This window comes from Cetorhinus maximus, chromosome 2 (genome assembly GCF_964194155.1).
Source record: "Cetorhinus maximus chromosome 2, sCetMax3.hap1.1, whole genome shotgun sequence".
NCBI classification, from domain to species: Eukaryota; Metazoa; Chordata; class Chondrichthyes; order Lamniformes; family Cetorhinidae; genus Cetorhinus; species Cetorhinus maximus.
The window spans coordinates 93314278-93327945 of record NC_135880.1 but is presented as its reverse complement, the minus strand read 5'-3'; the positions used below and the strand labels follow the sequence as shown (position 1 = coordinate 93327945).

Sequence of the window (13668 nt, the reverse complement as noted above, 5' to 3'; positions counted from 1 at the left end):
GTTGGTGCCAGACAAGCACTCTGCTAGTGTGTGCCATTCTCCTGCAGGATGAGGGGAGAATGGTGATGAATAGGCTGCCCTTCTTTAGCTCTCACAGTTTGATATTGATATGAGCTGTTGTTCTCCTCAGTGATGCCTTCTTCTCATTTTCGCTCCACATATGAGGGTTACTGACATCTCAGTGATGCGACTGGGCACTTTCTCTGACAATGGTAGGGAGCACAATGGGTACGCAGTCTGCTGAGCTTGTGTACATGCTGCTGTGTACAGAGCCAGAGGCCTGTCATGTGGGTGCCACTCGCCATTCACCTTCCTAGATCTTATGAGATCATTGAAGCTCTTGTGGCACTGGATCCATGGCCGCCTGACACAGCAAAGAAAATATGCAGCCTCTCCGCCATAGCCTCAGTGAGGGCCTCCAGGGAGGCATCAGAAAATCTGGGGGCTGCTTGTGCCCCCCTGTCCCTGGCAGCACTAGCGTGATCCCTTTCTTCTCCATGGACAGCCAGCTCCACAGTGATAGGCAGGCCCAGTCATGGCTGCCACTTACCTTTTCAAAGGGTCCTCAGTACCTCTGTCCCACCTCCAGGCAGCTTCTCGCACTGCCAATTGGATGCTGAACCCACCCCCGGGCCAATCAGGCCATTTTCATCTAAAAATTGCATCACGTCATGGACATGGACACGACGCAGTGTCAGGACCCAGAACTGAGCCATTGGCTATGTTCCTGAACCAGAGTTGAAAATCCTGACCTTTGTATCTGTCTTCATGATAAAAAAGCACAAAAATTCTTGAAACAATGGGGAACCAAGGGTTTAATGAGAATGAGGAACTTAAAGAAATTAGTATTAGTAAAGAAATACTACTGGAAAAATTATTAGGGCTAAAAGTTGACAAATTCTTTGGAACAGCTGGCCTATATCCTAGGTTTTTGAAAGAGGTGGCTACAGTGATAGTGAATACATTTATTTTTGATCTTCTAGAATTTTCTAGATTTTAGAATGGTACCATAGGCTGCCAGGTAGCAAACTTAAACTTGCTTTTCAAGGAAGGAGGAAGAGAGTGAACAAAGAATTATAGACTTGGCATTAATAGTAGAGAAAATGCTAGAATCTATTATTAGAGACGTGGCAGACTTTTAGAAAATCATAGAACAAAATACTGTGGATGCTGGAAATCTGAAACAAAAACCAAAAAGCTCTGAAGATGGGTCATACGGACTTGAAACGTTAACTGTTTCTCTCTCCACAGATGCTGCTAGACCTACTGAATTTTTCCAGCATTTTCTGTTTTCGTTTTAGAAAATCATAATTTGATTGGACAGAGTCAACATGGAAATATGAAAAGGAAATTGTATTTGACAAATCTATTAAAGGATTTTTGAGGTTGTCATTAGTCGGCTAGATAAGGGGGAACTAGTAGACAAAGAACGTTTGGATTTTCAAAAGGCAATTGATAGGGAGCCACACAAGAGGTTATTACGGTTCGGTCTCATGGGACTGGGAATAAAATATTATCTTAGATTAAGGATTGGCTATTGGACAGAAAGCAGAGAATGGAAAAAAAAGTCATTTTAGGTTGGCAGGCTGTAACTAGTTGGGTGTCATGGGGATCAGTATTTGGCTCTCATCTGTTTACAATCTATATCAACGAATAGGTGAGGGGACCGAGTGCAGTATATCCAAGTTTTCTGAAAGGAGAGTAAGCTGTGAGGAGTATGTGAAGATGATATTAAGGAATATGGACAGTGTGGGCAGCTGCTACTTTTCAAATATAATAAAAGGGTCATTACATTGTGGAAGCATTTTATGGATACAGGGAAAAGCTAAGCCTACAATTACTATTTAACATTATTATTACTATTTAACATTATTATTACTATTTAACATTATTTATAAGGCTAACATAGGCTAACTTCTGCAAATGAGTTAACAGAGAATCCTTAAGCTGTGTTCATGGTTTTGTGCTGGTTAAAGAAAGGTGACTGGTTAAAGGCCAGGCAGCAAATGGTTAAAGGCCAGGCAACAATTTTTTCCTAGTTTGTGACCTTTTTGATGACAAATATCGTGTAAAGTTGTTTGCTTAAAACTCAAAGTAAGGTTATAAGGTAATATCTTAATGTAACGCAACTGATGATTGCTGTTTGTTTAGAATATTATTGAATAAGTAGAAATTTGACTGTTTGTAATCACCCTTACGATTGTTTGCTTGGTGGAGGAGATGCTGAAGCAAGCAGATCCAGGATGAGATTGGCCAAACTTGCTTTCGGGTCCTTCCTCCTCTGGGGAGGGTTGCCGGTGGTGAAAATGAGCCAATCATGGACCGTCGCTATCAGGGAAAGGAGCCAATCATGGACTGTCGCTATTAGAGAAAGGAGCCAATCATGGACCATCCCTATCAGAGAAAGGAGCCAATCAGAAAGTGTGTTTATGGCAGGATGGGAAGCAGAGGCCTATTTAAGCACGGTGTTCGTTAAGCTCGAGGCCATCGCTGCAGCCGGACAAGGAAGGGGGACAGCCTGGTCAGCTATCTGAACAGAGAATGGACAAGGATGGATCAACCACCTGATCCTGTCTGTTTCTCGGAGAAACCAGGCAACTAAAGCATGGGGTGAGTATAAGTATTATTGAACTGTCTGTAACAGGAATCAAATAATAAAGTGCAGTTGTTTTGGGCGAAGTTTCGAGCTTTGGGTCATTGATATCCAAAGTAAACCTATGAACACAGGTGGTAGGATTAGCCCACAACAGTGGCAAGAACATGGGAGATGGAATATAATGTGGAGAAATGTGAAGTTAACCATTTTGATAGGATTTTTTTAAATGATGAGAGATTGAGAAATCTTGGCAGAGGGATCTGGGTATCCTTATACACAAATCACAGAAAATTAACATATAGGCAAGCAAGCAATTAGGACAGCAAATGATACATTTGCCATTATCACCAAAAGATTGGAATAAAAGTGCAAAGTGCTCTTATCGCAATTATTTGGACCTTGGTGAAACCACACCTCACGTATGTGTACAGTTTTGGTCTTCTTGCCTAAGAATGGATATATTAACCTTCAATGGAGTGCAACAAAGACTGATGCCTGGGATGGGATTGGCATATGTTGAGAGATTGGGTGGATTAGGCCTTTTATCTCCAGAGTCTAGGCCAGTAATTCTCAAACTATTTTCCAACATGACCCCATTTTAACCATTCAAAATTAATGTGACTCCAGGCGCCAGCAAAATCGAACAACAATCAAGCAGCATAGTAACATTCAGTGTACAATTATTAAAGCTTGTGCGTTATATGTCAACATATATATCAGATAAATATGAAAGTCTGTGCTTTTAAAGTACTTTGTTAAAATGTTATCAAATGTACTCATGTAGATTTCAGCTAAGCTCTCCATATTCTGCAGTGACAGAAGACTCAGTGAAGTCCCTCTTTCCCCCACACTGTAATCAACCCCTCTCCCCTTCCCCAATACACACAGTCATCAGCCCCCTCCCCTCAAACACCTACGCAGTAATTAACCCCTTCCCCCACCCACACACACAGTAATCACCCCCTCTTCCACCACCACAACCATCCCCACACATACCTTAAACAGCTCCTCTTCCACCACCACTATCCCCACACGCACTGTAATCAGCTCCTCTTCCACCACCACTATCCCCACACGCACTGTAATCAGCTCCTCTTCCACCACCACTATCCCCACACGCACTGTAATCAGCTCCTCTTCCACCACCATTATCCCCACACGCACTGTAATCAGCTCCCTCTGCCACACACAGTGACTGATCCCCCTCCCCTACACCCAGTATTCAGCTCCTCTGCCACCACCACCTACCCTCCCCATTGCTGCCCCCCCACCCCACACATACCCCAACCACTCCCCCCCACCTTCCAAACCTCCCAACACCCCAACTCCTTTTGGCCTAGTTGCTGGTGCCTGTGAAACAGAGTTGCCAGCTTGAGGTAAGGAGCCTGTACAACAGGAGCAGAATCATAGTAAAGTTTGAAGCAGCCACTCACCTTCCCGGCTCAGCCGCATGGCCTTCCGGTTTTCCCACATTCAGTCAGTGACTGAGCTATGCTTGCTTGCCTTTGCCTGAATCAAGTCAGTGCACAAACATTCTGGGCACTCACTGCTAAAAGTGCTTCCTAAGGTTAAAGGGCACTTTTGATTCACTGTCCGCCTCTTTGCTGTTTGGTAGCATTGATCCAGTGGGTTCAGGACTGGCGTGGCCAGAGTCTCTTCTCCATAGTCGCCATTGCTGCCTCAGAGGAGGGAGAGCTCACAACACCAAATGCTGCTTCAGCAACCCCATCGGGAAGGGCGACCCACTGATAGGGAACGGCTGGTTGAAAGGATGGAAAGTAAACCCATTGAAATTTATAGAATTCTTAAAGGGCTGGACTTGGAGGATATTTCCGCTAGCTAGGAAGTATAAAACTAGGGGACACATAAGAACATAAGAAATAGGAGCAAGAGTAGACTATTTGACCCCTCGAGGCTGCTCGCCATTCTATATGATCATGGCTGATCTTGTCCCTCAATTCTACTTTCCCAGCCACTCCCTATATCCCTTGATACCTTGAGACCAAAAATCTGCCTATTTCAGCCTTAAATATGTACAACATAGTAGAGCATTCACAGACCTTTGGAGTAGATAATTCCAAAGATTCAAAACACTCTAAATGAAGAAATTTCTCCTCATCTCAGTTCTAAATGCTCTTACAATCTGTTTTTTTTTTATATTTTGGCTATCCTTCTTTCATATTCTATATTTCCCTTGTTATCACATTGTGTGTGTTGAAAACAACAAAAGTTTAAGTACAAGAAATTCAACCAAAATCACACCACATGGGAGAATGTCACAGAGCTGGGTTTTTTTTAATGCTGTCTTTGTAACCACTACTTAATCTGCGATGATAAAGATAATAACAGCACTCAACTTTTATGGTACCAGCTTATTTCAGGCAGCCACAGGGGACATCTGGAATATCAGCCAGGGAGTAGTATGGGCATGCATGCATCGGGTAATTGATGCACTTTACAGGAGACGTGGGAATTCATTGAATGCATGCCGATGCTTCAATACCCACGGCAGGTTGCAACAGCAGGCCAAAAGGCATTCTGCTGATGTTCCTTCAGAAACATTTCAATGGCAGCGTATCATTCCTTATGTCAAAATATACAAATGGAACCATACTAGAGTGATCCTCAGCCAGATAAATTCTGATTGACTGCACCCACAGATACGCCACCAACCATATTTGAAAACATTGTCAAGCCTAACTGTCAACCATTACGGAAAGCTGTCTATATCAGTGCAGAGCCAGATGTAGAGTTGTTGCATCTGCTTTAAAAGCACAACTTCTGCCAACATGCAGCATATTACTTATCAGCTATGGCTTTACTGCAGACAGGGTTTCCTTTCTATTCATTCCTGTCCATCACTCCTTAATCCCCTATCCCTTCAGCCACAGCAAAAGCTGCTAATGGAAATTAAAAACATGGCTAACCAGTTCAACTTCACCTAGAAATAAAGATATACTGAGGGACATAGTATACTAACAAAGAGGCCAGCTCACCTGTACATTGACTTGATCGATAAGAGCCAAGAGGAATGTATACAGATTACCAAGGAAAAGAGCAAACATTCGCCACAGCTGCCACTTCAACGCAATACGGGGATGATAATTTTCCAGAGCAGCAATGGTTTCAAACAGTGGAGGAACAAACATTCCTAACAATGCCATGACTATATCAATCTGCAAGAAGAACAACATGAAAGGATAGTTATTGCTATTGTTTTTTCAACTATTTATATATCTGCAAATGCAATTTGCATTGCAGAATTTATACTGAATACAGCCAAATCAATAAACATGCAGCTCCTCTAAATTGATCCATAAATGAACGAACAAATTATAGAATAATATGAAATGATTATCCAATAGTTATTTAAAAGACATTGATACAAAATTATTATTATGGAGCGACATTGAAGGTGGCAGAAGTCAACAGTTCACCAGAGTTGATTTTGCAGTACAGGAACTGAGATCATAATTTTCCAAATTGTAGAAATTGTTCTTGAAACTATAATCAGGCCTGCCAAGTTCAACGGGCTTCTAGGTCAAAAAGTCTTTAAAGTCAGTAGACATCTTTTGTATTTTTCCACTGAACTGTGCACTCAGTCAGCTAAATGAGTTAGCAGCATACATTTTGTTTAAAACACTGAACCAATCACTTCGAAGCTTGAACTAGCATGAGAATCAAGACAGAGAAAGAACCATAGAACCATAGAAAAGTTACAGCACAGAGGGAGGCCATTCAGCCCATCTTGTCCATGCCAGCCCGAGGACACCCAGGTGCCCTTTCTAATCCCACCTTCCTGCACCCGGCCCATAGCCCTGCAGCTTACAGCACTTTAGGTGCAGATCCAGGTACTTTTTAAAAGAGTTTAAAGTTTCTGCCTCTACCACCAACTTGGGCAGCGAATTCCAGACACCCACTACCCTCTGCGTAAAAAAGTTCTTCCTCATGTCCCCCCTACACCTTCTGCCACTTATCTTGAATCTATCTATCTTGAAGAGAAGCAGAAGAGGATTATAAGATGAGAGCTGAGGGCAAAGAAGTAAAAGAGACAGACAGAAGCAATAGGGGAGAAACGGTAACACAGGTTCAACAGAAAAAGGCAAATTGTGAACTCTTTGCTTTTCTACTTGCAACATCAAACAAGATTTGATTGTGAATAGCCTTCTCTATAGTTAAGAATGATAGAAAAGGTCAACACTAGAACTATGACAGGAAATGCAAGCAATGCATATTGTTTAAGCAGGTTAACTTTGTTAACAAAGCTACAAGTTGTCATGTTCCATTGTGAAAATAGAAGTTCAAATTAATAATATGATATTTTTTGAAGGAAAAAAAACATACATTTGTGTTTCTTTAATTATTCCTTGCATTTTATGATAGTAGTTTATCACTTACCTCATTTTTCTGATACCATGTTAGCTTTTCCAATGATGAATATGTCTGGGTCTTTTTCACAACATAAAAAATGAGGTAGCCACTTCCAGCAAGACAACAAAATATAAGAAAATTAGCTAAAACAATAAGAAATCTCCTTAGGTGAATATTTTCATCTTTTTGGTTTTCCTCCTCATCCACAATGGATTCCTGACAAAACAACATATATAAGTATATAAAATAACTGCCTATGAATGGGGTAACATTATTAAAACAGCATGGGTTACATTTCTAAAGTAATCATGTTTGCATTTCTAGAATTTTCAGTGAATGCAGGGCTTCGGAGCTTGGGGAGAAGCTGGAGTTACTGCAGGACATGGAGTAGTCTGAGAATTTCCTGCATCACATGTTGCAGGAGGTGGTAACCCCAGAGTCAAAGAATGTTGAATGGAATAATAAGTGGGTGGCCATCTGCAGGGTAGGAAGATGTAGGCAAAGCAGAGATCTGAAAAGAGAAGTTGAAGAAGAGAAATACTAGAATGGTCCCAGGGATGAAAGACTTCAGGTAATTGGAGAGACTAGAGAAGCTGGGGTTGTTATCCTTAGAGTAGAGGAGGTTAAGGAAAGAATTGACATAGGCATTCAAAATCCTGAAGGGTTTTGATAGATTAACTAAGGAGAAATTGTTTCCAATGGCAGAAAGATAAATAACCAGAGTTAATTGGCAAAAGAGCAAAGGCAATACGAGATAAAATTATGATGTAGCAAGTTGTTTTGAGCACTGCTTGAAAGGATGGTGGAAACAGATTCAACAGTAATTTTAAAAAAGTAACTGGATAAAATTTGAAGGGGGAAATTTGCAGAGTTATGGGGAAAAGGCAGGAGAGCGAAACTAATTGAATAGCTCTTTCAAAGAGCCGATACAGGCACAAAGGGCAAAATGGTCTCTTTCTGTGCTGTATTATTCTGGTCCTATGATTCTATGAATATAAAGTAAGCTGCAAAAAAATTTTCATTCACTGGTTGCAGCAATATCAAATTGTCTCAATATGGAACAGTTAGAAGTTTAGGGAAGGGATGGCGAATTGTGGAAAGGAAATGGAAAATTACAGGAAATTTAATTTAATAAGAAATTAATTCTGTCCTCAAATTTTTAATCTCGCCAATTACAATTTTTGTTGCAACCTGATATACATTTGAGGCATAATTTTACTCCTCTTAACTTACTGCTTTGCAGTCACAATGGGCCAGATGGAGGTGGATTTTTGACAACATTGCATTTTGCCATATACAAATTGTTAGGAAATAGAGATAGTTTAAGTAAGTTATACTTGTCGTTGTGGGTGTCAGGAATGAGTTTTAGCTTTAATGTTTAAGTTTGACTTATATTTCTGTATCTGTGTGTTAAGAAGGGTCAAATTGAGTATTAGTTTCACTTTAAAAGGTGCCTGAATTTCTAATGAGAGTTTTATGACTGTGGCAGCTAATTTAAACAAACAAGAGTAGAGAAACTGGGCTGCAGGCGGACATGGATTGGGACCTGAATATTGAAGGGTACAGGATAATTAGGAAGACAGGAAGCAAGGAAAAGGTGGAGGGGTGGCTCTGTTAGTAAATGATAGTATTAGCATAATAGAGAGCGATGACCTAAGTTCAGGAAACTGGGACGTGGAAACAGTTTGGGTAGAGATGAGAAATGGTGAAGGCAAGAAGTCACTTGTGGGAGTTGTGTACAGAATCCCTGACAGTAACCATATAGTAGGGTTGAGCATAAAGGAAGAAATAATTGGAGCTTGTCAGAAAGGCTAATCATGGGCGATTTTAATTTACATATAGAAAGGAAAAGTCAGATGGACAAAGATAGCCTAGATGAGGAGTACATTGTACATTTTCGGGATAGTTTCTTAGAACAGCATGTTCTGGAGCTAACCAGAGAGCAGGCTATACTAGACCTGGCATTGTGCAATGAGATCAAGGTGATTAATGATCTCATAGTGAAGGCACCCCTAGGTAGCAGTGGCCATAATATTGAATTTTACATTCAGTTTGAGGGAGAGAGGAGTCAGTCTGAGACTAAGTTTTTAAACTTAAATAAGGGCAATTATGAGGGCATGAAAGCTGAGCTGGCTAAAGTGAATTGGCAATCAAGTTAAGGAATATAGGTCAATACAGATGCAGTAGCTGATATTTAAGGGGATATTTCAAAATGCACAGAGTAGGTACATTCCAACGAGTAAGAAGAAGTCCAAGAGACGGACACACCATTCATGGTTAATTAGAAAGGTTAAAGATAGTATCAAACTTAAAGAAAAAGCATATAACTGTGCAAAGATAGGTGGAAGGCCAGAAGTTTGAACAGAATATAAGAAACAGCAAAGAATGACTAAACGACTAATAAGGAGGGAAAAATTAGAGTATGAAAGAAAACTAACCAGAAAAATAAAAACAGATAGTAAGAGTTTTTATAAATATTTCAAAAAGAAGAGTTAACAAAGTGAGCAAAGTCCTATAGAAAGTGAGTCTAGAGAATTGATAATGGAAAACAAGGAGATGACTGATGAATTGAATAGGTATTTTGCATCAGTTTTCACTACAGAGGATATAAGTAACATCCCAGAAGCAGCAATAAACAGGGAAATGGAAGTGGGGAAGGAAGTCAGGAAAATTACAGTCACCAGAGAAGTGGTACTGAGTAAATTGTTGGAGCTGAAGGCTGACAAGAGCCCAGGTCCTGATGGACTTCATCCTAGGGTCTTAAAAGCAATGGCTAGTGAGATAATCGATGCCTTGCTTTTAATTTCCAAAAACTCCCTAGGCTCAGGGAGGTGCGATTAGATTGGAAGATAGCAAATGTAACTCGATTATTCAAAAAGGGAGACAGAAAGCGGGAAACTACAGGCCAATTAGCTTAACATCTGCCGTAGGGAAAATGTTAGAAGCTATTAATAAAGAAGATATAGCAGGGCACTTGGATAAGCTCAAGGTCATCAGGCAGAGTCAACATGGTTTTGTGAAAGGGAAATCATGTTTAACCAACTTATTGGAGTTCTTTGAGGAAGTAACATGTGCTGTGGATAAAGGGAAACCGATGGATGTACTATACTTAGATTTCCAGAAGGCATTTGATAAGGTACCACATCAAAGGTTATTGTGAAAAATAAAAGTTCATGGTATGTTGGCATGCTTAGAAGATTGGCTGGCTAACAGGAAGCAGAGAGTAGGCACAAATGTGTCTTTTTCAGGTTGGCAAGATGTAATGAGTGGCATGCCACAGGATCAGTGCTGGGACCTCAGCTGTTTACAATTTATATAAATGACTTGGATGAAGGGATTGAAGGAATGGTTGCCAAATTTGCTGATGACACAAAGATAGGTGGGAAAGTAAATTGTGAAGAGGACATAAGAAGACTACAAACAGATAAAGATAGATTAAGTGAGTGGGCAAAGATCTGGCAAGTGGAGTTTAATGGGGGAAAATGTGAAATTGTCAATTTTGGCAGGAAGAATAAAAGAGAAGCATGTTATCAAAATGGTGAGAGATTGCAGAGCTCTGGAATACAGAGAGATCTGGGTGTCCTAGTGCATGAATCACAAAAGGCTAGTATGCAAGTACAGCAAGTAATTAGGAATGCTATCATTTATTGTGAGGGGAATTGAATTCAAAAGTAGGGAGGTTATGCTTCAGTTGTGCACGATTGTATCTGCTTGAGTTTAGAAGAGTAAGAGGCAATTTGGTTGAAACATATAAGATCCTGAAGGGTCTTTACAGGGTGGATGTGGAGAGGATGTTTCCTCTTGTGGGAGAATCTGGAACCAGGGGCCACCGTTTAAAAGTAAGGGGTCGCTCATTTAAAACAGAGATGAGGTGAAAATTTTTCACTCAGAAGGTTATTAGTCTTTGGAACTCTCTTCCTGAAAAGGTGGTGGAAGCAGAGTCTTTGAATATTTTTAAGGCAGAAGTGGATAGCTTCTTGGTAAGCAAGGGGGTGAAAGGTTATCAGAGGTTGGTGGGATGCAGATTTCAGGTTACTATCAGATCAGCCATGAGGGGTTTGAGGGGCTGAATGGCCTACTCCAGCTCCTTGCTCGTATGTTCAAATGCCACTAAGTGCTCCAGAGCTTTTCACCCCTCGGGCACAGACTGCAAACTAATGAGCATTTTCGTGGACTGCTGAACTTTTGGACAATCGGGCACATTGTACAATCCCCATGCTAAAGCTGGCCATGGAGCAGTCACTGGTGGAGGCGCTCACAGCCCCTTGTAATGTCATCATCCTGGTTTGGATCAGTCTCCACCGTGGTTCAAGCTAACAGTGCAGCCTTGCAGTGTGGGTTAGGAGAATGCCTGCACCTGAGCTAAGAGCAGAGCATGCAGTCCAATCGGCAAGGCTGCCGCCAATTGATCAGGTGGAGAGGGGGGGAAGTGGTTGGGTTTTCGGGCAGCCATGCAGCGCACTAAACTTTGGCCATCCAAGTGGTGGCAGCACTCTCCGGGATGCATTAAGGGGCCTTCAGACTTAACCAAGAGAGGTCCTTAGTATATCCAAGCTAACCCACGCATCTCCCTCTTTCATCCTGCAGGAGGAGTACATCAGGAGCATGGAGCCTGGTGAACTAGCTGTATGTCTCATGGCCTACAGAGCGCAAAGACGATAGAGAAGAGAGTGATGGAGGTGCCTGACTGGGCAGAGGCAGAGGCAGCACGCTCAAGTAGAAGGGGTGGCTGGGGCTCCCGCACATGCCACTGAAGAACCACTGCGAGCCATCGCTGGTTGGCACCTAGCTAGACTCAGGGTCTATAGACGCCGTCTTTCATTCCTGCAGGTGACCGAGAACCAGTGTCGCCGAAGACTGTGCATGTCTATGGAACTTGTCGGTCACAACTGCGCGCTACTGCAGGATTTAGCGCCATGGGGACATGGAGGGCATCCACTGCCAGTGACTGTGAAAGTGACCGCGGTGCTCAAGATTTATACCAGTGGCTCCTTTCAGGGCTCCACAGGTGACCTCTGTGGGATATCACAAACCTCCACCCACAAATGCATCCATGAGGTCACAGATGCCATCTTCACAAGGGTACACAACTTTGTGCATTTTTCCCAGGACCAGGAGAGCCAGGATGCAAGAGTGATTGCATTGGCCCAGATCTCAGGTTTCCCACACGTACAGGGTGCCACTGACCGCACTCACGTGGCGCTCAGATCTCCGTCACAACAAGGGGTCACCTATGTCAACCACAAGGGCTTCCATTTGTTCAATGTGCAGCTGGTGTGCGATCACCACAAATGCATCCTGCTGTTCTGTGGACAGTTTCCAGGGAGTGTCTACAACTCCTCCATTCTCAGTCGGCCACAGATCTCTGACATCATCCAAGGTCCACAGAAGCTACAGGGTTGGCTCTTAGGGGACAAGGGCTACCCGCAGAGGCCGTGGCTGATGAGACCCGTGCGGCGGCCTCAGACTGCAGCAGAGTGAAGGTACAATGAGGCTCATGCTGCAACTTGCAACTTGGTGGAGCAAACCATCGGGATGCTGAAAATGAGATTCTGGTGCCTGGACTGGTCTGGTGGAGCCCTGCAATATAGTCCGCAGAGGGTGTCACAAATCATTGTCGCCTGCTGCGCCCTTTACAACCTAGTGCTGCAACGGGGAGAGGAGCTGGCGGAGGAGGGGATGCAGGAGCTGGAATTCTCCTCTGATGAGGAGAATGTGATGATGATGAGGGTGAGGAGGTCCTTGAAGGCAACAATAACAGAGATGAGGCCCACGCACTGGCCAGACCAGGCGCTAGGGAGGTCCTCATAGCTGCTAGATTTGTGGAAGATGATGACAACATGCAGTGAAGAGGCACCATGGATCCTCACATTGCATCAATGAACATTTGACTCTAGTCTGGCATATGGCAGTGCACATGCCCTCTGTGAGAATGCTCTTCTCATTGAGGCGCAGTGGAGGCCCTAATAGTCACTCAATTGCAGGAGGATGATGATGACATGCAGTGAGGACACTCCATAGACCTTTAGATAGCCTCTGAGAATGTCTCACTCCTGTCTGGCCGAGGACAGCTCGCTTGCGCTTTGTGATCAGGATTATATCATGGAGGCACAGTCATGAAACTTTAAAAGCACCTGATCCTTTGTCCGCCTTCAACACCTGAGCCCTTCAGGAGCACAGCATCACTGGTCACAGATGCTGAAGAGATGGGGGCCAGCCCCACCTTAAAGGTGCTGAGAGAACACAGAGAGAATGACGCAACTCTGTGCCACCTGCCCATGGCATTCTGGCAGCAATGGCAAGCATCATCGAAGTGCAGGCATCAGTAATGTGCCCAGTGAGTTTGAAGCCGGACCATCATTTTGCTCTGAAGGCTGCACAAAGCACAGGGAAGAGGCCCTGGACTGAGACACCTGCCTTTATCTTGTGCAGGAAGGTTCACATCTGAATGACACGAGCACTGCTCATCAGAACAAGGAGCCATAGGCAGGGAGACATGCTTGGGAGATTAATTACAATAGTGAACATTATGTACAAGTGATTAACACCCATGCCCAACTACATCTTCTAAACTTTCCTAACCCTGCCGCTACGTCGTAGTGCTCCACCGACATCCACAGCGGAGGTGGAGGCAGCCTGCTGGCTGCTCTGCCCTGTCTGTGATGACCTTGGCGGGCGTCTCAGGAGGGCAGAGGCCTGGA

The 13668-nt window shown here is 43.1% G+C and overlaps 2 protein-coding genes across 2 annotated transcripts in view; one reads left to right on the top strand and one right to left on the bottom strand.

Moving 5' to 3' along the window:
- The window catches only part of LOC144695939 (AN1-type zinc finger protein 5-like), a 506091-nt gene that overhangs the window by 73917 nt on the left and 418506 nt on the right, over positions 1-13668 (top strand). The gene's annotated exons all lie outside the window — the stretch shown is intronic.
- The window catches only part of tmc2b (transmembrane channel-like 2b), a 146152-nt gene that overhangs the window by 68018 nt on the left and 64466 nt on the right, over positions 1-13668 (bottom strand). Inside the window, exons 11-12 of the mRNA XM_078557940.1 lie at positions 6995-7183; positions 5593-5772 (exon numbers count right to left, since the gene is read on the bottom strand). Of these exons, the coding sequence (XP_078414066.1) occupies positions 5593-5772; positions 6995-7183 (369 nt within the window). The remainder of the gene's footprint in view (positions 1-5592; positions 5773-6994; positions 7184-13668) is intronic.